This window comes from Cetorhinus maximus, chromosome 23, assembly GCF_964194155.1.
Source record: "Cetorhinus maximus chromosome 23, sCetMax3.hap1.1, whole genome shotgun sequence".
Lineage (NCBI taxonomy): Eukaryota > Metazoa > Chordata > Chondrichthyes > Lamniformes > Cetorhinidae > Cetorhinus > Cetorhinus maximus.
The window spans coordinates 21,828,411-21,847,476 of record NC_135901.1 but is presented as its reverse complement, the minus strand read 5'-3'; the positions used below and the strand labels follow the sequence as shown (position 1 = coordinate 21,847,476).

The 19,066-nt window shown below is 45.5% G+C and overlaps 5 protein-coding genes across 5 annotated transcripts in view; 2 read left to right on the top strand and 3 right to left on the bottom strand.

Annotated features, from left to right (window-relative positions):
- LOC144697102 (uncharacterized) overlaps window positions 1–19,066 on the bottom strand; it is a 377,962-nt gene that overhangs the window by 148,697 nt on the left and 210,199 nt on the right. The window lies entirely within an intron of this gene.
- The window catches only part of LOC144697340 (uncharacterized), a 316,254-nt gene that overhangs the window by 129,123 nt on the left and 168,065 nt on the right, over window positions 1–19,066 (top strand). The window lies entirely within an intron of this gene.
- The window catches only part of LOC144697022 (uncharacterized), a 93,673-nt gene that overhangs the window by 29,871 nt on the left and 44,736 nt on the right, over window positions 1–19,066 (bottom strand). The gene's annotated exons all lie outside the window — the stretch shown is intronic.
- Window positions 4,919–8,777, top strand: LOC144697131 (uncharacterized). Its single transcript, XM_078568970.1, has 2 exons — window positions 4,919–4,988; window positions 5,635–8,777. Exon 2 carries the CDS (start codon window positions 5,927–5,929, stop codon window positions 6,758–6,760), a length of 834 nt encoding a protein of 277 aa, XP_078425096.1. The 5' UTR covers window positions 4,919–4,988; window positions 5,635–5,926; the 3' UTR covers window positions 6,761–8,777.
- On the bottom strand, window positions 9,451–12,936 carry LOC144697622 (uncharacterized). Its single transcript, XM_078569653.1, has 2 exons — window positions 12,882–12,936; window positions 9,451–10,956 (listed from the first exon to the last, which is right to left on the bottom strand). Exon 2 carries the CDS (start codon window positions 10,446–10,448, stop codon window positions 9,606–9,608), a length of 843 nt encoding a protein of 280 aa, XP_078425779.1. The 5' UTR covers window positions 10,449–10,956; window positions 12,882–12,936; the 3' UTR covers window positions 9,451–9,605.

Genomic DNA, 19,066 nt, shown 5'->3' with positions numbered 1-19,066 from the left:
AGACAAACTTGATAGGGTCAGGGGGGTGGGGGGAGGGGAACTCATGACCCATGTGTCAACCAACTGTCTGAGTAAAGGTTAACAGGATGCCCGAGAAAGTGATGAGACACTCAGTGACTTCAAGGATTTCCAATGGAATATTAACTTGAAAATCTGTCCCTTGACAATTGAATAAGCGATTGACAGAAGACCCCCTGAAATAAAATATATAAACAGCCTTTCAAGAGGGAAATCACTTCAGACAAGAAGGAGTTTCTCAAAGTGATTCATGCCGCCTTCAGCCGAACACTTTGGCTCAAAGAGACTGAGAAAGAAAGAAACTGCCACCTCCAGGCACAATGATCAGCATCCCCCTGATCCAGGACTGGTAAACCATTCCGAGGAGACTGCCAACTCCAGCCATGGAGATCAGCATCCCCCTGATCCGGGACCGGTAAACCATTCAGAGGAGACTTTCACCTCCAGCCACGGAGATCAGCATCCTCCTGATCCAGGACTAGTAAACCATTCTGAGGAGACTGCCACCTCCAGATACGGAGATCAGCATCCCACCCCCCCTACATCTCCCCATCCATTTGTCCAATCTGGGACCAGTAAACTATTCTCACCTGTTACCGGTTGTATGTCTTTTCTGCCTATTTAACTGATGTATCATCTAAACTATTGATTCCTAATAAAATACTTCAAAATCACCTACGCTTAGACCCCCTTTTTGGGGAATCTGTGACTCCCGGACTAAAATCTTACACTTGTCCATGAGAATAACTGAAGGTATGAGAACTGAATAATCTGGAGTAATGATGAAGTGTTAGTTGTGGCTGAGTGTTTGCATCCTTATCTCTGAGTCAGGAGGTTGTGGGTTCAAATCCACATCCAGAAACATGAGCATAAAATCCAGGCTGATATTCTGATGCAGTACTGAGGGAGCACTGCACTGTCAGAGGTCCCTGCTTCCAGATGAGACCTTCAACTATGGCCCCATCTGCCCTCTCAGTTGGTGTAAAAGTTCCCATGATGTTATTCCAAAGGGAAGGAGAATTCTCCTCGATGTTTTGCTTATTCCTTATTTTTTGACATAATAACTAGTTGGAAGTGTGAGTTGTGAGGAGGATGCAAAGACGCTTCAAAAGGTTTTGGAGAGGCTAAGTGAATAGGTAAAAAATTGGCAGATGGTAGGAAAAACAGAAATAGAGTATTTCTTAAATGGTGAGAGGCTGGGAAGTGTTAAACTTCAAAGGGACTTTGGTATCTTTGTTCATGAGTCACTAAACGCTAACATGTAGATACAGCAAGAAGGCAAATGGTATATTGGCCTTTATTACAGGATGGTTTGAGTACAGGAGTCAAGTGTCTTACTGCAATTATACAGAACCTTGATGAGACCACGCCTGGAGTATTCTGTGCTGGCCTCCTTACCTGAGGAAAGGTACACTTGCCATAGACAAAGTGCAATGGAGGTTCACCAAACAAATTCCTGGGATGGAGGGATTGTCCTGTGAGGAAAGATTAAAGAGACTGGGCCTTTATTCTCTGGACGTTAGGAGAATGAGAGGTGATCTCTTCAAATGTACAAAATTCTTGCAGGAGTCAACAGGGTAGATGTAGGAAGGATATTTCCCCTGGTTGGGGGTCTAGAACCAGGGGACACAGTCTCAGAGTAAAGGGCAGGTCATTTTAGATTGAGGTGAGGAGCAATTTCTTCACTCAGAGGGTGGTGAATCTTTGGAATTCACTGCCCCAGAGGGCTATGGAGGCTCAGTCATTGAGTATGTTCAAGACTGAGACTGATAGATTTCTACATCTTAAAAACATCGAGGGATACGGGATTAGTGCAGGAAGATGGTGTTGAAGTAAAAGATCGGTCATGATCTCATTGAACGACAGAAGGGCTGAATGGCCTATTCCTGCTCCTATTCCTTATGTTCTCAACAAGTATCACTGAACAGATTATCTGGTCACAATCACATTTCTATTTGTGGGATCTTTCTGTGCACATTTTGGTGACTGCAGTTCCTACATCACAACAGTGACTAGACTTTAAAAGAACTTCATTGGCTGTAAAGCACTTTGGGACATCCTGAAGTTGTGCAAGGCGCTATATAAATACAAGTCTCCATTAACAAAGGAGAAAAGGCCCAAAAATGGAACAGTCAATAAGAGGACATCAATCAGTCTCCTCTTATCTTAGAGAAATCTAGGACTCAAACACTGTGTGTTTGACACAAAGCTGATTTATTTAACCTAAATGCAGAATATTAAACTCCAGCCCTGTTACAGAGATTATTAACATTAACTGAAACAAACTCCAACTGTCAGAATGAATGTGGTTCTGTCCTAGATGTGACTAACAGCAGCAATAACAGCAGAATCCAACCCCTGAAACTTGTGAACTTGCTGGTGTGTCTGCAGGGTGGATGAATGAGAGAATCCCTCCCCGCACGGAGCAGATGAACAGTCTCTCCCTGGTGTGAACTCGCTGGTGTTTCAACCGGAGGGAATGCTGAGTGAATCCCTTCCACCACACGGAGCAGGTGAACGGCCTTTCCCCAGTGTGAGTGCGCTGGTGAGTCAGAAGATCCATTTTGCCTTTAAAGCTCTTCTCACAGTCGGAACATTGAAAAGGTCTCGTGTCATAGTGAACACGTTGGTGTGAAGTGAGGTGGGTGAGCTGAGTGAATCCCTTCCCACACTCAGAGCAGCTGAACGGTCTCACCCCGGTGTGAATGTGCTGGTGTCTCAGCAAGGTGGATAACTGAGCGAATCCTTTCCCACACACAGAGCAGGTAAATGGTCTCTCCCTGGTGCGAACTCACTGGTGATCCAACAGGTTGCATAATTGAGTGAATGCCATCCCACACTCAGGGCAGGCGAATGGTTTCTCCCCAGTGTGAACTTGCTGATGTAACTGAAGGCTGGATAACTGTGTGAATCCCTTCCTGCACATAGCACAGGTGTATGGCCTCTCCCCAGTGTGAACTCATTGGTGTGTCAGCAGATTCTTTTTGCTTTTAAAGCTCTTCTCACAGTCAGAACATTTGAAAGGCCTTTTGTCAGAGTGAACAAGTTGGTGTGCAGTGAGGTGGGTTTGTTGAGTGAATCCTTTCCCACAATCAGAGCAGATGAACGGTCTTTTCCCAGTGTGAGTTCTCTGGTGTTTACGTAAGCTAGATGACTGAGCGAAGCCCTTCCCACACTCGGAGCAGGTGAACGGCCTCTCCCCAGTGTGACTGCGTCGATGAATTTCCTGCACAGATGGGGATCTGAATCCCTTCCCACAGTCCCCACATTTCCATGGTTTCTCCATGGTGCAGGTGTCCTTGTGTCTCTCCAGGTTGGATGATCACTTGAAGCCTCGTCCTCACACACGTGTGCAGTTTCTCCCCACTGTGAATGGTGTGATGTTTTTTCACGTGTGTAACTGGTTAAAGCTCTTTCCACAGTCAGTTCACTGGAACACTCTCACTCTGGTGCGTGTCTCGGTGCTTTTCCAGTCACATTTTCTTTCAAATCATTTCAGTACACAAAACATTTCTCCTTCCACATTCAAAGGCCGATGATATTCAGGTCCTGATGAATCGAGTGACTGTCAGATTTTAATGTGATGCTGCATCTGAGTTTCACATCTGCAATGAATTTTCTTCTAATACCCTGTAAAAGGAGTTGACAGTGTCAGTATCACTTAGTCCCGGATAGAAATTCAGAAAAGACAATTCTAGTTTCTGTGAAACATTCTCTCTTCTCTTGTTTCCCCAAACATGTTGTCCAATCAAACTTAAAGAGCCCAAAATCACCAACAAACTCCCAGCAAAAGCTCCTTCTCCAGGGCCATCCAGTCACGGACAAGACAATGGAAGAGAGGTCGGCAGCTATTGTGATCACCACCAGCCCCCGAAAGGGCTGCAACTACCCTGCATCTACAAATTGCTGTTTTAACCAGGCCCAAGAGGAGGTTCAGGAGAAGATCCCCTGAGTTACTCAGTCCCTGCCACACTGGGCAGCTAAAGGTTTGTAATCAAATGGTTGAAATGTAACCAAATGTTGAGCAACAGCCCCTTTAGGTAACTATACAGGGGCTGCAACCTGTCACACTGAATAAGTACATGTCCCGTGGACTAGGCTGCAAACATCAGGGTGAAGCTGCTTAAAAACCTGTTGCCTGGGGTGGGGAATGGGAGGATTCAGGAAAGGGTAAATTCAAAAGCAGCAAGGGAAATGTTAAGGCTGCAGAACAGAGCAATGCTTGGTAAAAATAGACGGAGTGAGTGTGGAAAGGAGAGTGAGAGTGACACAGGGAATATGGCAAAACCTATAAGATGGATACGGGGAAACCAGCAGTGAATCAGGATCCCCCCCCCCCCCCTGTCCCTCTGTGTGTCCCCGGGAGTAGGAATCTTCTCTGTCCCCCCAGGGGAATCCTCTCCGCACCCTGCACCCCCGCCCTTCCAGGGGGAATCCCTTTGTCTCCCCCGCCCCCCCCGGGCAGCAACGGGGAATCGGTCTGATCCCCCGGGGCTGCTGAACCGAACCCACAGGGAGGGAGAAAATTCCCCCTGAGCTGTGAACCCGGGATCTGCAGGATCTTATTGGGGGTTTGCGGCCTCCACCGGGTGTTTCTGAATCCTCCCCTCGGTGCAAACGCGGGTCCGGTAGCTTCTTATTGGGTGTCTGAATCCTCCTGAAGGAGTTTGTGAAACCTCCCGGTCCAACCGCCGGCGCCAGTCCTCTCCTGCCCGGGGACATTTCTCACCCACTGCGGGTTCCACTGCACCGCCTCCATCCGGCTCCAGCACCCGCACTGCGCATGCTCTAGTCACAGATCTTTCACCCACTTGCGCGGGTGTCTCCTGCAATGATGATAGGGCTGCCCCCTCTCATTCACTCCGATTGGTTGGAGCACCGGCCGCTCCCGCCCAATCCTCTCGTTCCGCCCCCTCTCGTTCCATTGGTCCGGCTCTGCCCTCAATCCGTCGGGCATTGTGGGGTGTCAGGTGAGAGGTCACTGTCGGGAGCGGGTTAATAAACCCCGGGCAGGGGAGCGGGCTTTACAAATCCCGAGTGCGGCCCCAGAGCCGAATATTAAACAATGAACATTCTCCACTCTCACTATCCGCCGCTTCCGGCTTCTCTCCGGGAACAACCTCAAACAAAGAGACCAGAGGGAGACAGTGGCCTAGTGGGAACGTCACTGGATCAGTAATTCAGAGACCCAGGGTCATGTTCTAGGGACATGGGTTCAAATCCATTAAATTAATACAATCTGGAATATAAAGATAGTCTCAGTGATCGTGACTGAGGCCCCTCTGAGAAAATCTCCACACAGTCAGTTCTGGACATAAAGTAAATGTCTGTTATTCTGCCTGGTCGTCAGGGTGATTCAGGTTAATGTCATGAATGAAGTAAATTATCAAACATGTTGCTATCTCTCATTGTACAAATTTGTTAAAAGATTACAGAAAGAATTATCCAACACTTAATTCAGATTTCAACCCAGGGAGGAGGGAGAGTGTGTGGGATGGGGATTTACAGCTTTGGGGAACCAGGAGAGGAAAAAATGTTCCATGGAAACTAAAATTGTCTGTCCTGAATTTCTACCCTAAACTTACAGTGATGACTTTTTTGGAACTCTATTTACAGGATGTTAGAAGGAGGATTTGCAGACCAGAAACTCAAACCAAACATCATGTCAAGATCTGACAGAGTCACTCCATTCACCAGGATCTGAATATCATCGGCCTCTGAATTTGGGAAGAGAAATGTTTCTCCATTCTGTCTGTGGGAAAAGATTTCAAACATCAGTGTAACTGAAAAAGCACCGAGACACACACACACCCAATTGAGTGTTCCAGTGAACTAACTGAAAGAGCTTTAACCAATTAGACAACCTGAAAAAACATCACACCATTCACAGCGGGGAGAAAGTGTACACATGTTCTGTGTGTGCACAAGGCTTCAACTGATTATCCAACTTGGTGAGACACAGGGCTCCGGCTTTATGGAGAAACCGTGGAAATGTGAGGATTGTGGGAAAGGATTCAATTATCCATCCCATCTTGAAATCCATCGATGCAGTCACATTGGGGCCTGCACCATGGAGAAACCATGGAAATGTGAGGACTGTGGTAAAGGATTCTATTACCCATCCCTGCTGAAAAACCATCAACGCATTCACACTGGGGAGAAGCCGTACACCTGCTCTGTGTGCGGGAAGGGATTTACTCAATTAGCCGGCCTCACATTACACCAACGAGTTCACACAAGGGAGAGGCCATTCACCTGCTCCGTGTGTGGGAAGGGACTCACAAATTCATCCCATCTGCTGACACATCAGCTTATTCACACTGAGAAGCCATTCAGCTGTACTTACTGTGGAAAGAGGTTCAGATCTTCAGCCAACCTTACTGCACACCAGCGAGTTCACACTGGGGAGAAGCTGTACACCTGCACCGTGTGTGGGGAGGAATTTGCTCGGTTATCCAGCCTCCAGTATCACCAGGGAGTTCACACTCGGGAGAGGCCATTCAGCTGCACTTCCTGTGGAAAGAATTTCAGGTCTTCATCCAACCTCATTGAACACCAGCGAGGTCACACCGGGGAGAGGCCGTTCATCTGCTCTGTGTGTGGGAAGGGATTCACCAAGTCCTCCAACTTGGTGATACACCAGCGAAGTCACACTGGGGAGAGACCATTCACTTGCTCAGTGTGTGGAAAAGGGTTCACTGAGGCAGCTAAAGAGTGGAGGCACCAGCGAGTTCATAAATGACTGCAGGGGTTGGATTCTGCTCTTATTGCTTAATCGTGTTCGGCATTGATAGTCTGACAATATTAGGTTTGTTTCTGCTGATGTTAACAATCCCTATATCTGACTGGAGTTTAATATTCTGGAGTTGTCATTGATTTTCGGGGCTGCATTGTCCTTTTTTAAGGGACCATCTGAGATTTTTCCTCTTAATCCAAGAACTCTCGACAGGAACTCACTTACAATAACAATATGAACTTTTACTTCAATCCTAAATTGATCTTTGGTGAAAACTCTACAACCCAGTGTCTGAAAGGCTCCACTGATTAACATCTCCAATTAGAAAGTGCTGAATAATCCTTGCTGATGATTATCAATAACCTACACATTCTTCATAGTGATCCCTCCATTATGAGAGTAAATTATCAAAGAACAAATCTGGCATCAGTGTACATTCTAGTGAAACTGTACATGAAATTAGTAAATCTCTTGGAGATGCTTATATTCTTGCCTCTGAGCTTTTTCAGAAAACTGCCTCTGGCCATTAACTGAGGCATCACAACTTGCAAAGGGAGATAAGCAAAGATCTTGAGAGAGACACCACTGCACCCCCACACCCCTGATCTTTGGTAAGTTTACCTAAAAGTCTAGAATGGCTTGTAGCAGTATGAGATCCCGGTGTGAGTGTGCAGATGTGATTTGTTACGTAATGGAGTAACTAACACGGGGAAATGCAAGTTGAGCCTGCACTGAAGAACAGGTCCCAGACATGCTCAATACTCGACAACAGAATCTCATTGAAGTGGTTAATGTGGTCAGGAGAATGAGACAACATTTAAATCATCAAGATATTGACACAAACTCCATAGAGAAACTGACTTTAAAACAATCCAGATAGAATTAATCACACTGGTATCTACCAGAGGGAGTAAAATTAAAGTGAAGGGGCATATAGAATCTGGATTTAGAAAATATTCACAAGGTGGATGCAGGTGAACAAAGAGCTGGAGAATTGTTAAACTCCGTGCATGAACTTTTGTTTGAACCATATGTATTTACGCCATGTCAGTAATTTAGAATTGTGTGAGATGATCTGCAGGGGGGAGGATGAATCGAAGTCAATAATTATCACATTTTACTCGGAAAGTTTTTTAATTTTTTCTTGGTTGCAGCTCAAGGGTTTTGTGTTGCTGATTCTGCTAATTCTAGTGGCTTTAGTATGTTATCAATGGTATGTAATCAAAAAATTAGGAAAACAAACTCGTAGCTTAGAAATACCTGGGCTAGACAAATCAGTTGTGAAAACTCAGTTAGAGTAGGGGTTCTCATGAACCATGTTATTTTTTATTATTCGTTCATGGGATGTGGGCATCTCTGGCTTGGCCAGCATTTATTGCCCATCCCTAATTGCCCTTGAGAAGGTGGCAGTAAGCAGCTTTCTTGAACCGCTGCAGTCCATGTGTAAACCAACTGTCTGATTAAAGGTTAAACAGGATGTCCTAGGACATGATGAGCCATGAAATGACTTCATGGATTGCTAATGGAAACAGGAGTGATTAACTTGAATATCTGTCCCTTGCTAATGGACAGTTGAATAAGTGATTGACAAAAGACCCCCAAGAATAAGGTACATGAACGAGCTTCTGAGAAGGAAATCACTTCAGACAAGAAACAGCTTCTCAAAGTGATCCATGCTGGATTTGGCCAAACACTTTGGGTCAAAGAGTCTGAGAAAAGATGAGACTGCCACCTCCAGCCACAGAGATCAGCGTCCCCCTGATCCGAGACCAGTAAACCATTCCGAGGAGACTGCCATCTCCAGCCACAGAGATCAGCATCCCCCTGATCCGGGGCCAGTAAACCATTCCAAGGAGATTGCCGCCTCCAACCACGGAGATCAACATCCCCCCTGCTTTTTCCCCATCCTCTTGTCCAACCCGGGATCAGTAAACCATTCTCACCTGTTATGGGTGGTATGTCTTTTCTGTCTTTTTAACTGTTGTATCATGTCTAAACTGTTGCTTCTTAATAAAATGCTCTAAAATCGCCTATGCCTTCAACCCCCTTTTTGGATAAACTGTGACTCCCGGACTAAAATATTACGCTTGTCCATGAGAGTAACTGAAGGCAGGAGAACTGAAATAGAGAGTAATGATGAGGTGTTAGTTGTAGCTCAGTGGTTGCATTCTTATCTCTGAGTCAGGAGGGTGTGGGTTCAAATCCACATCCAGAAACATGAGCATAAAATCAAGGTTGATATTTTGATGCAGTACTGAGGGAGCACTGCACTGTCAGAGGTCCCATCTTCCAGATGAGACCGTCAGCTACGGCCCCATCTGCCCTCTCGGTTGGTGTAAAAGTTCCTATAATGTTATTCCAAAGGGCAGGGGAGTTCTCCCTGGTGTACTGCTTTATATTTATCCCTCAACAAACATCACTGAACAGATTACCTAGTTAAAGTCACATTTCTATTAGTGGGATCTTGCTGTGCACAATTTGGCGACTGCATTTCCTCCATTACAGCAGTGACTACACTTCAAAAGAACTTAATTGGCTGTAAAGCATTTTGGGACATCCTGAAGTTGTGAAAGGCGCTATATAAATACAAGTCTCCATTAATGAAGGAGAAAAGGCCCAAAAATGGAACAGTCGGTAACAGGACATCAATCAGTCTCCTCCTATCTTAGAGAAATCAAGGACTCGAACACTGTGTGTTTGACACAAAGCTGATTTATTTAATCTATATCCAGAATATTAAACTCCAACCTAGTTACAGAGATTATTAACATCAACGGGAACAAACTCCAGCTGTCAGAATGAACATGGTAACAGAATAACACATAATAACAGCAGAATCCAACTCCTGCAGTCACTTATGAACTTGCTGGTGTCTCAGCAGGTACGATGAACAAGTGAATCCCTTCCCACAGACGGAGCAGGTGAACGGTCTCTCCCCAGTGTGAGTGTGTCGGTGTCTCTGCAAGTGAGATAACTGAGTGAATCCCTTTGCACACACGGAACAGGTGAATGGCCTCTCCCCAGTGTGAACTCGCTGGTGATTCAGCAGGGTAGATGACTGAGTGAATCCCTTCCCACAGATGGAGCAGGTGAATGGCCTCTCTCCAGTGTGAGTACGCTGGTGAATCTGCAGATCTAATTTGCCTTTAAAGCTCTTCTCACAGTCGGAACATTTAAAAGGTCTCATGTCAGAGTGAACTCGCTGGTGTCTCAGCAGGTGGGCTGAAATGGTGAATCCTTTCCCACACTCAGAGCAGGTGAATGGTCTCTCCCCAGTGTGAGTTCTCTGGTGTTTCAGCAGGCTGGATGACTGAGTGAATCCCTTCCTACACACAGAGCAAGTGAATGGCCTCTCCCCTGTGTGAATTTGTTGGTGCATCAGCAAAACTTTTTTGCTTTTAAAGCTCTTCTCACAGTCAGCACATTTGAAAGGTCTCATGTCAGAATGAATAAGATGGTGTGACGTGAGGTCAGTTAGTTGACTGAATCCCTTCCCACACTCGGAGCAGGTGAATGGTTTCTCCCCAGTGTGAGTTCTCTGGTGTTTTTGTAAGCTGGATGACTGAGTGAATCCCTTCCCGCATACGGAGCAGGTGAACGGTCTCTCCCCAGTGTGACTGCGTCGATGAATTTCAAGCACGGACGGGGATCTGAAGCCCTTCCCACAGTCACCACATTTCCACGGTTTCTCCATGGTGCCAGTGCCCTCGTGTCTCTCCAGGTTGAATGATCAATGGAAGCCTCGTCCACACACACAACACGTGCACATTTTCTCCCCACTATGAATGGTGTGATTTTTTTTCATGCTGTGTAACTGGTTAAAGGTTCTTGATTGGTAAGGGGATCAAAGGTTACGGGGAGAAGGCGGGAGAATGGGGTTGAGAAACTTATCAGCCATGATTGAATGGCAGAGCAGACTCGATGGGCCAAATAGCCTAATTTCTGCTCCTATGTCTTATGGTCTAAAGCTCTTTCCACAATCCATGCACTGGGACACTCTCACTCGGGTGCGTGTGTGTGTCTGTACTTTTCCTGTCACACTGATGTTTGAAATCTTTTCCGGCAGACAGAACAGACAAACATTTCTCCTTCCACATTCAATGGCCAATGATATTCAGGTCCTGATGAATCGAGCGACTGTCAGATCTTGACATGATGTTTGATTTGAGATTTCTCTCTGCAACTCCTCCGATTCTAATATCCTGTAAAAGGAGTTCATAAAAGTCATCACTGTCAGTGCAGGATAGGAATTCAGAACAGGTTATTCTAGTTTCTGTGGAACACTTTTTCCTCTGTCTTGTTTGCACCAAGCATGTTGCTCAATCAAACTAAAAGAAACCAAAATCAGCAACATCCAACAAAAGCAAAGGGAACTTTCCCAGCTAAACCAGAATGTTGTTTCCAGTGTCTGAGACACTCTGTGCCCTGAGGTGCCCACCAGTTGTGGAATGTACCAGGCGTCCCAGTGGACACTGCTCCCTCTCCAGGGCCACCTGAGCACAGACATGACCACAGAAAAGAGGTTGGTGGCCAGAGTGATTCCCCCCACCCCACCCTCCCCCCTCCCCATGGGACTCACCCATCCTGGATCTATAAATGACTGTTTTAATCAGGCCCAGGAGCAGGTCCAGGACGTCATGCTCAGTACAAGCATGAGATACTGGATATTAGAGACTGTAAGATCATACTTTGTGAAACTGGCCACAAAACTCTGTTAAGATGGCTGCAATTTAACATGTGACTACGGACATTAAACTCTGGACAGCGTTCAATTCCGTGGCCAATATTTAGTTAAACATGGACCTGAATAAGGGAACTTTAGAGGCACCTGTGAAGTTTAAACATCTCACTGTGTAAGGATGAACAGGCATGTGGGGAATGTGAAGTCTCCATACTGTTGGTCTCAGAGTGCCATATCGAACAAAGGAGGATATTTGAGCTCAAGGATGAGCAAAGATAAGAGTGAATGACCATTATCAACTTTTTTATTATGGTGGTCTGGACCCCAGAAGTGTTAATCCTGCAGTCGTGTGACTGAAATTAACTGTCAGGAACTGCAGTAATATACAACCTCAACAAAGCAAATGTGTGTGTGAAAGACATCTGAAGCACCAGGAAACATCTGAAACAACTGAACCATCATAGCTAAAAGTCTACCAAGGCAGCCAAAGTACTGTACTTGTTCCAGCTTCCAAGTCTACCTGAGAACCAATCTACTGGCTATTGATCGACAAGAGGATGCACATTTTGATGATAATTTTTTGCTTCTGAAAGACCTTCACTCCAACTGAAGGATCAGCTCAGCCAAGAAGACAACAGGTCCGTATTGATATAAAGACTGAATTATAAATTCCATTTTTATAATTACGGTTTTAACTTCATCTGTATCTAACTTCTGTGTGTGAGATACTGTGAGTGAGAAGAGTGATTGAGATGTTGCGTTTAAACATCCAGGGCAAGAGTGTGACAATAAATAACCTGCTTTACTTTTAAAAATCACCAGAAAGCCTGCTGCTGGAATTTATTTTAACTTAAGAAAAATCACTCAGAGGGTAAGGAAATGACACACAAACATCCTGATTATGGACTGGAAGAGAACACATGAATTCTGTCTGTAACAATGAGAAGATCCTCTGACTTCCCCACCCGCACCCCTCCACACTGGGCAGACAAAGATTAGGAGCCTGGGGCTGAAGTGAAACCAAAAGTTGTGTAGCTCATTCCAGTAACTATAGAGAGACTGCAAACCTCTCACACTGAATATATACATGGCCCACGGACTCCTTTCGGCTGCAAACATCACCTGCAACCTGGGAGTGCGTGAAACTGTTTCAAAACCTGTTGCTCCCGCCACCAAATCCAACTAGCACTAGGACCCAATTGGGAACACAAATCCTGAAGCCGCGCCCACTCAGTTACGTCACCAAGATGGTCACGCATGCACTCTGCCCCCTTCAATCAAGATGGCGGGCGTTAACCTGGGCTTGTTCTCGGGAAATAGACTAAATGCTGCAAACACGGGAGTTGCAGGTCCGTATTCGAGATTTGAGGGCTTCACCAGGCGTTCAAAAACCCTCCCTGGCAACCCGCCAGCTCCATCGCTCCCTCTGCATTTCCATATTCTTACCGGCTGCAGATGACACAAAACAGCTTCTCTCCACATCGCTATCACTTGTGTTGCGCATGCTCCCGGCACTGCGCCTGCGCACTGCTCGCCTGTGGTTTGGATAGGGGACCTTCATTACCGCTCGGAATGCTGGGTATAGACCCCGCCTTCGAAAATTCAAATAAGTGAATAGTCATTTTTCGCTGTGATGTGGAGATTGGGGCGGGGTAGCGCAATGAATAAAATTCGGAATAAATCCCACTGCATTTCTGTCTCTGGCCACCGCATCTTTCCATCTGGTCTTAGACCTTCCTCTTCTCCTTCTTCCTGACAATCCCGTGTCCATCACTCGCCTCACCTCATTTCCTCTCTCTCCCCACAACGGATGATCAGGCCATTTCAATCTCTTCTCAGCTACCCACAATCTTCACTGACCCTCTGATGCACTGGTTCCTGATCTTGTCCTTTCTTGTCACTCCACGCATCCATCTCAGTATCTATATCTTATTAGTATCCAGGAGTTGTTCTTCTCTTCTTGAGATTACCCAAGTTTCTGCTCTGTACAGCAAGGCTGGTCTCAACTGTCCTGTAGATTCTTCCTCTTCAATTTCAGTGACGATTTTCTATCACATCACACTGCACTGCACTTCTTCCAATTACTCCAACCAGAGCTAATCCGTTTCTTAATTTCTGTACTTCCATCTCCTGCCATCACTGACCCCAGGCACTTGAAGCGCAATTCACATTCTCACATTCTCCAAGTCTTTGCCCCTAATCTTTACACTTTCACTCCGATTCTCTTCCCTAGATTCGAACTGACAGTCCATAGATAAAAGCAAAATACTGCGGATGCTGGAAATCTGAAACAAAAATAGGAAATGCTGGAAAAACTCAGCAGTAGACCTCAGCAGTAAAAACTCAGCAGCTTGACGCAGCATCTGTGGAGAAAGAAACAGAGTTAATGTTTCAAACCCGTATGACCCTTCTTCAGAGCTCTTCTGACAGACCATAGATTGGGTCTTTGGTTCACTAATGTCCTTTAGGAAAGGAAATCTGCTGTTCTTACCCAGTCTGGCCTACATGTGACTCCAGTCCCACAGCAATGTGGTTGACTCTTAAAAGCCCTCTGCAATGGCCGAGCAAGTCAATCAGTTCAAAGGCATTTAGGGATGGGCAACAAATGCTGGTCTTGTCAGTGACTCCCACATCCCATGAAAGAATAAAAACAAAACTAATCTTCATACCTGTGTCTTCCAGTGCTTGTCTCCAGTTCTCCAGATATTGATACGAACATATGAATTAGGGGTAGGAGTAGGCCACTCAGCCCATCAAGCCTACTCCGCCATTCAATAAGATTACGGCTGATCTGAATGTAACCTCACCTCCACATTCCCGCCTACACAACCGCAGCCCCCCCCCCACCCCCGCCACCCCACCGATAACCCGTCACCCTCTTGTTAATCAAGAATCTATCTAACTCTGCCTTAAAAATATTCAAAGACTCTGCTTCCACTGCATTTAGAGGAAGAGAGTTCCAAAGACTGACTTCCCTCTATGAGAAAAAAATTCTCCTAATCTCTGTCTTAAATGAGCGACCCCTTATTTTTAAACAGTGACATCTAGTTCTAGATTCTCCCACAACAGGAAACATCCTTCCACATCCATCCTGTCGACACCCCTCAGGATCCTGCACGTTTCAATCAAGTCACCTCTTACTCTTCTGAACTCTAGCGGATACAAGCCTACTCTGTCCAATATTTCCTTATAGGATGACCTGCCCATTCCAAGTATTAATCCAGCAAACCTTCTCTGAACTGCTTCCATTTACATCTTTCCTTAAAAAGGAGATCAATACGACACACAGTACTCCAGATGTGGTATCACCAGTGCCCTGTATAATTTGAAAATAACATCCCAACTTTTGTATTCAATTCCCCACGCAATAAACAATAACAATCTATTAGCTTTCCTAATTGCTTGCTGTACCTGCTTATTAACCTTATGCGATTCATGCATTAGGGCACCCAGATCCCTGTGCATCTCAGAACTCTGCAATCTCTCACCATTTAGATAATATGCTGCTTTTTGCTCTTCCTGCCAAAGGGGACAATTTCACATTTTCCCACATTATACTCCATTTGCCAGATCGTTGCCCACTCACTTAACCTAACTAAATCCCTTTGTAACCTCCTTATGTCCTCCTCACAACTTACTTTCCTAAGTACTCAGTCATGTTCTCATCATCCTCACCACATTGCTCAATATCATCTGCAAATATCATTGATCATGGCATTTCCTGCCATACTTGCTCAGTTAGAACATCCGTGGCCATCAGGAAGAGGAAGGGGTTCAGTGTCCACCCTTGATGCAATTCAACTTTGACTTTGAAACTCTCTCCCTGCCCCCACACTGCTTCTTACTCTTGCCTGGCACTCCTTGGACATGTCCTGTATTAGTCGTACATACTCCTCAGGGACTCCTTGAAATCTAACACATCTCCAGACTTCCTCCCTGGGCACCCGGTCATAAGCCTTCTGGAGATCAATGAATACAGTCTTCATGTTGCATTGACTTTCCAGATATTTCTCCATTGCTTGTCTTAAAACAAAAATAGCATTGGGATATGTTTCTACCGATGTTAAGAAGCTCTAGCCCTGTTATATGTGTTAATATTCTGGATAAAAGTCAAATAAATCAACTTTTTGTTAAACAGAGTGACGAGTCATTTAAGTATCCCTAATGCAAGTCTATTCCTTTAGAAATGTTCTCCTTCTCTCCTGTCTTCTCCATCCTCACCTCTGACAACAGAGGAGCTTATGGACTTCTTTGTCTTTAAGATTGTGACAACCTGATCAGCTGCCTCTGCTGCTTCCCTTCATTCCATTAGTTCACTGGGCTAAATTTCCTCTAACGATCTGACCAGCCCGAGCCTTGAACTTACATCTTTCTTTAGTTTCTCTCCTATATCCTCTTATCCTCTCACAAGCTCATCTTATCCATGAGACCCAGCTTCATCTCTATTCACCCTATTCCCACTGGACTGCTGTCCACGCAGGAGAGTTTTGGACGAGGGTAAGTTTATGCAGGGTGGGAGGTGGAAGACCAGGCAGGAGAGCAGTGGAATAGTCGAATCTGGAGGTAACAATGATGTGGATGAGCAGCAAATGGGTTGGCGTGGGATGGAGACAACAGGTATAGAGATGGAAGGAGGTGATCTTCGTGATGGAGAGGATATATCATCGATAACTCAGCCCTCAGCTCAGGGTCAGGTCAGAAACTAAGGTTGCAATGGGTCTGGTTCAGCCTCAGAATGTGGCAGGGAGAGGGATGGAATTGGTGGTGAGAGTAACTGACTCTATGATGGTAAGTTTTTACAAGCCTGAGCATTAATCCACCTCCTGGGCCGCAGCTGTACAGACCTGTGCATTCACCAACCTCTGCCATGTAGGATTACATTACAGTAACAGGCCTTTCATTCCAATCTCGATCTGTCGATAAAAATGTCTGTTCACCAATTGGGCTTTCAATGATGCTGTTACAATCCATAATTGTCCATGTGGCAGAATATGCTCCATCAATGACTGCAGAGCCCAGTGTGATTATGCAGCACTGGGTTGTACTCTGAACATGTGCAGTACAAGTGATGGATAGCTGATCAGGAGCCAGTAGGTGATGACATTGAATTACAGAGAATATCGAGTCTGGAAACAGACTGTTTGGTGCAATGATTATCTTCAATGAATTTCCTTCCATTCCATCTCCCTCACCTCAGCCTTTCAGCTTCTCTTTCTAATTTCCTTTCACTCGTGTACTCATCTAGTTTCCTTTGAAAGCATCTAAGTTATTTCACCTCAACCACTTCCTGTGGTAGTGAATTTCACATTCTAACTATTCTCTGAGTAAAGACATTTTCCTGTTGGGCTTATGAGGAACTATCTTGTACATATGGTCCTGGTTTTTGATTCTCCCCTATGTGGAAACATTGGCTCCACTTTTACCCCGTACAACCCATTCATAGTTTAAAGAATCCTCTGGCAGGTCACCTCTAAGTCTTCACTTTTCTAAAGAAAAAAACCCTATCCTGTTAATTTTTTCTAAATAACTGTAATTGCTTAGTTATGATATCATCCTTAAAAATCCTTTTTGCACAAGCTCCCATGCTTATTGGACTTTTTAATTGTATGGAGACCAGAACTGCCTGCATGGTCCTAAACAAATTGAATATTATTTCATTGTTTCTTAATTTTGTACCCCTGGAAATAAATCCGGGTCTTTTGTGAGCATTTTTAATTGATTTGCTGACTTGCAGTAATGTTTGTCATTATTCATCTCTTTCCCGAGATTGCACTGCTCTTCTTCGCCATTCAATTTCTTATTTTCTAAGGTCTAGGTAGTGTTTGTATTTTTGCTCCCAAGGTATATCATTGCATATTTCACGAATATATGGGCAAGGAGCAGGAGTCGGCCATTCAGCCCCTCGTTGTTGAAGTTCATTTGCCACTTAACTGCCAGACTGCAGGTGTTCTAATGTCTTCTTGTATTATGTTGCATTTTTCCTCAGTGTTAGAAATGCTGTTTGATATCAGCTACCAATATTTTCATTGTTCCCAAGTCTTCATCATTCGTGTAAATTATGAATAACAGTGTTGGATCACCACTTTGAATCTTCTTCCAATCTGAAATTGTGGGTGGATGTGGCGGTGATTGCATAGATTGCATCAGGGAGGAGGGTCCAGACATTCGGGTTTCTACATAATGCAAGCATTTATTTTTTGTATTCTGCCTAGAGCAACGATCTTAATTGGAATGCCGAAGCATTACATTCTCTGCCTGCAATTCAATCTATCAATGGCAGCTCACTTACCCAGAACACCCCGCGCTTCAGAAAGTCCCCTATCAATGACTATAGGAGTCCAGTGCGCAGGTGCAGTGTGGGTGTGCGCTCTGAGCATGCTCAGTGTCAGTCATGGTGACAGAGTGAGGAGGAGCGGACGGTTCGGGAGGCGGGAGGAGATTGTGAGCACAGGGTAGGAATGGAAACCGCGGCTGGACTGGGAACTGGATCAACTTCTGGGGTAGGCCCCAGGCCTCGTGTTTACCCCGCGGTGACAGGCCCGGGGTCAGCGGGCTCACTGGCCGCCATCTTGCGAGTGGGAGTAAGGGCGGATCCGGGAGGCGGGGCTTCCTCCCCGGTGACAGACCCGGGTCACAGAAACAAAACTTGCTGGAAAAACTCAGCAGGTCTGACAGCATCTGGGGAGAGAGACAGAGTTAACGTTTCGAGTCCATATGATTCTCCTTCAGAATTGAAGAGAAGTAGAAATGTGGTGAAATATATACTGTTTAAGGGGGAGGGGGGGGGGGGTGGGAATAGGTAAAGCTGGAAAGAAGACCAGTGATAGGTGGAGGCAAAGGCGAGTCCACTTACCCAGGCCGCCGCCATCTTGGGAGAGGGAGGCGGGGCTTGTTCAGAGAGTGGGGCTCTTGGGCGGCCATCTTTGTGAGGGAAGCGGCAGTGGGCTGGGTTTCAGGGACCCACAGGTCTGTGGAGCATTGTCAGATGGACTTCACTTCCCCAGAGAGCAGTGAAGGCTGGGTCATTGCGCATTTTCGAGGCTGAGTTGGTTGCACTGATTTTTGATCCACAAGGCCATGGGTTAATGGGTGCAAGGAGAAATGTGGAGTGAAGGCCAGAATCAAATCAGCTGTGATCTTATTGAGCAGACTTGACGGGCCGAATAGCCTCTGCTGCTCTTATTTCTTATGATCTTATGAAGTTGGGGCCGCTTCAGCGAGCGGAGTGCATGTTTGGCCACCTCGTTGAGGAACAGAGTTAGTGGAACTTCAGCATCCCAGTCAACAGGAGATAAGGAGGGAGAGTATGTGGGACACGGAGTTAAACCTTCGGGGAACCAAGAGAGGAAAAAATGCTTCACAGAAACTAGAATTGTCTGCTCTGAATTTCTGGTCTTTACTGACAGCAGTAACTTTTGTAAACTCCTTTTACAGCGTATCAGAAAGGGAGGATTTGCAAATGGAAAGCTCAAAACAAACATCACAGCAAGACCTGAGTCACTTGTTTCATCAGGACCTGAATATCATCGGCCCTTAAATGTGGAAGGAGAAATGTTTGTCTGTTCTGCCTGTGGGAAAAGATTTCAAGCATCAGTGTGACTGGAAAAGCACAGCGACACACACACAAACCC

Coding starts and splice junctions, on each gene's coding strand:
- LOC144697131 (XM_078568970.1), top strand. CDS start 5,927: ATGTTCTGTGTGTGCACAAGGCTTCAACTGATTATCCAACTTGGTGAG.
- LOC144697622 (XM_078569653.1), bottom strand. CDS start 10,448: ATGGAGAAACCGTGGAAATGTGGTGACTGTGGGAAGGGCTTCAGATCC.